Source organism: Buceros rhinoceros, unplaced genomic scaffold (genome assembly GCF_000710305.1).
Source record: "Buceros rhinoceros silvestris isolate BGI_N320 unplaced genomic scaffold, ASM71030v1 scaffold11273, whole genome shotgun sequence".
NCBI lineage: Eukaryota > Metazoa > Chordata > Aves > Bucerotiformes > Bucerotidae > Buceros > Buceros rhinoceros.
The window spans coordinates 3,033-3,880 of NW_010404237.1; the positions used below are offsets into that span (position 1 = coordinate 3,033).

At 60.1% G+C, this 848-nt stretch overlaps 1 protein-coding gene across 1 annotated transcript in view; it reads left to right on the forward strand.

The window, feature by feature from the left end:
- Positions 1-848, forward strand: part of LOC104490971 (E3 ubiquitin-protein ligase DTX4-like) — a 5,053-nt gene that overhangs the window by 908 nt on the left and 3,297 nt on the right. Inside the window, exon 3 of the mRNA XM_010133325.1 lies at positions 22-188. Coding sequence (XP_010131627.1) covers positions 22-188 — 167 coding nt within the window. The remainder of the gene's footprint in view (positions 1-21; positions 189-848) is intronic.

Genomic DNA, 848 nt, shown 5'->3' on the forward strand with positions numbered 1-848 from the left:
GCCGAAGGGAGCCGGCGGCAGGCAGCCAGCACACCCGCCTTGAGCTCAGCCGGTTCCACTGCCAGCCCCCCAGGCGCAGGCAGTAGCAAGGCATCCCGACCTGGCCTCGGCACCCTGAACCGCAGCCACCTCCAGCGCCTGGCCATCGCCCAGTCACGGGTGCTCCTTGACTCTGGGGGAGTCCCGCCGTGTGAGAGCGAGAGGGTTTGGTTAGTTTGTTTTTTTTTTCCCCCAGGGCATGGAGGGACCACAGTCCGTGGGGATCCCACTGCAAGGTTGCTATCACCCCTGAGCCTGGTGGGAGGTGGACCTCGGTGGTCCCCAACCTCCTGTGGGTCGAGGACTCTGCTGGGCCTCTCGCCTTCCCCGTGGGTGCCTGGGGACTGGAGTGGGGACGGGGTGGCTCGTGCATCTCAATGAGGAGGCTGAGGCTGCTCTTTCTCTTAGTGGCAGGGGATGGATGGGGAACTGAAAAAGGCCCAAAGAAAAGTACATTCAGGTTCCATGAGAAGGGGTCCTTCCAGACCCTCACCCTCCAAAGAAACTTTTTTTCGAGGAGGCAGGCGTTTAATGAGCCTGTTTCTCCCCTTTGTCTGGCTCTGCCATCAGCCTTCTGTCGCAGCCTGGCCCCTTTCCTCTCCCTCTCCATCCTCCCCCTTCCCTTTGCTCCTGACCTGCTGGGAAACTTTCTCACGGAAGAGAGCCCCAAGGGGAGGTGGGGGAAAGAACGGTGGCAGCAATGTAGGAGAAAAGAGGGAGAAAAAGAACAGCCCATCCCAGGGAGCAGCAACAAAAAGGGACTGTGAATGGAGTTGCAGGCCGGGCTTCTACAGAGTGAGAGAAGAGGA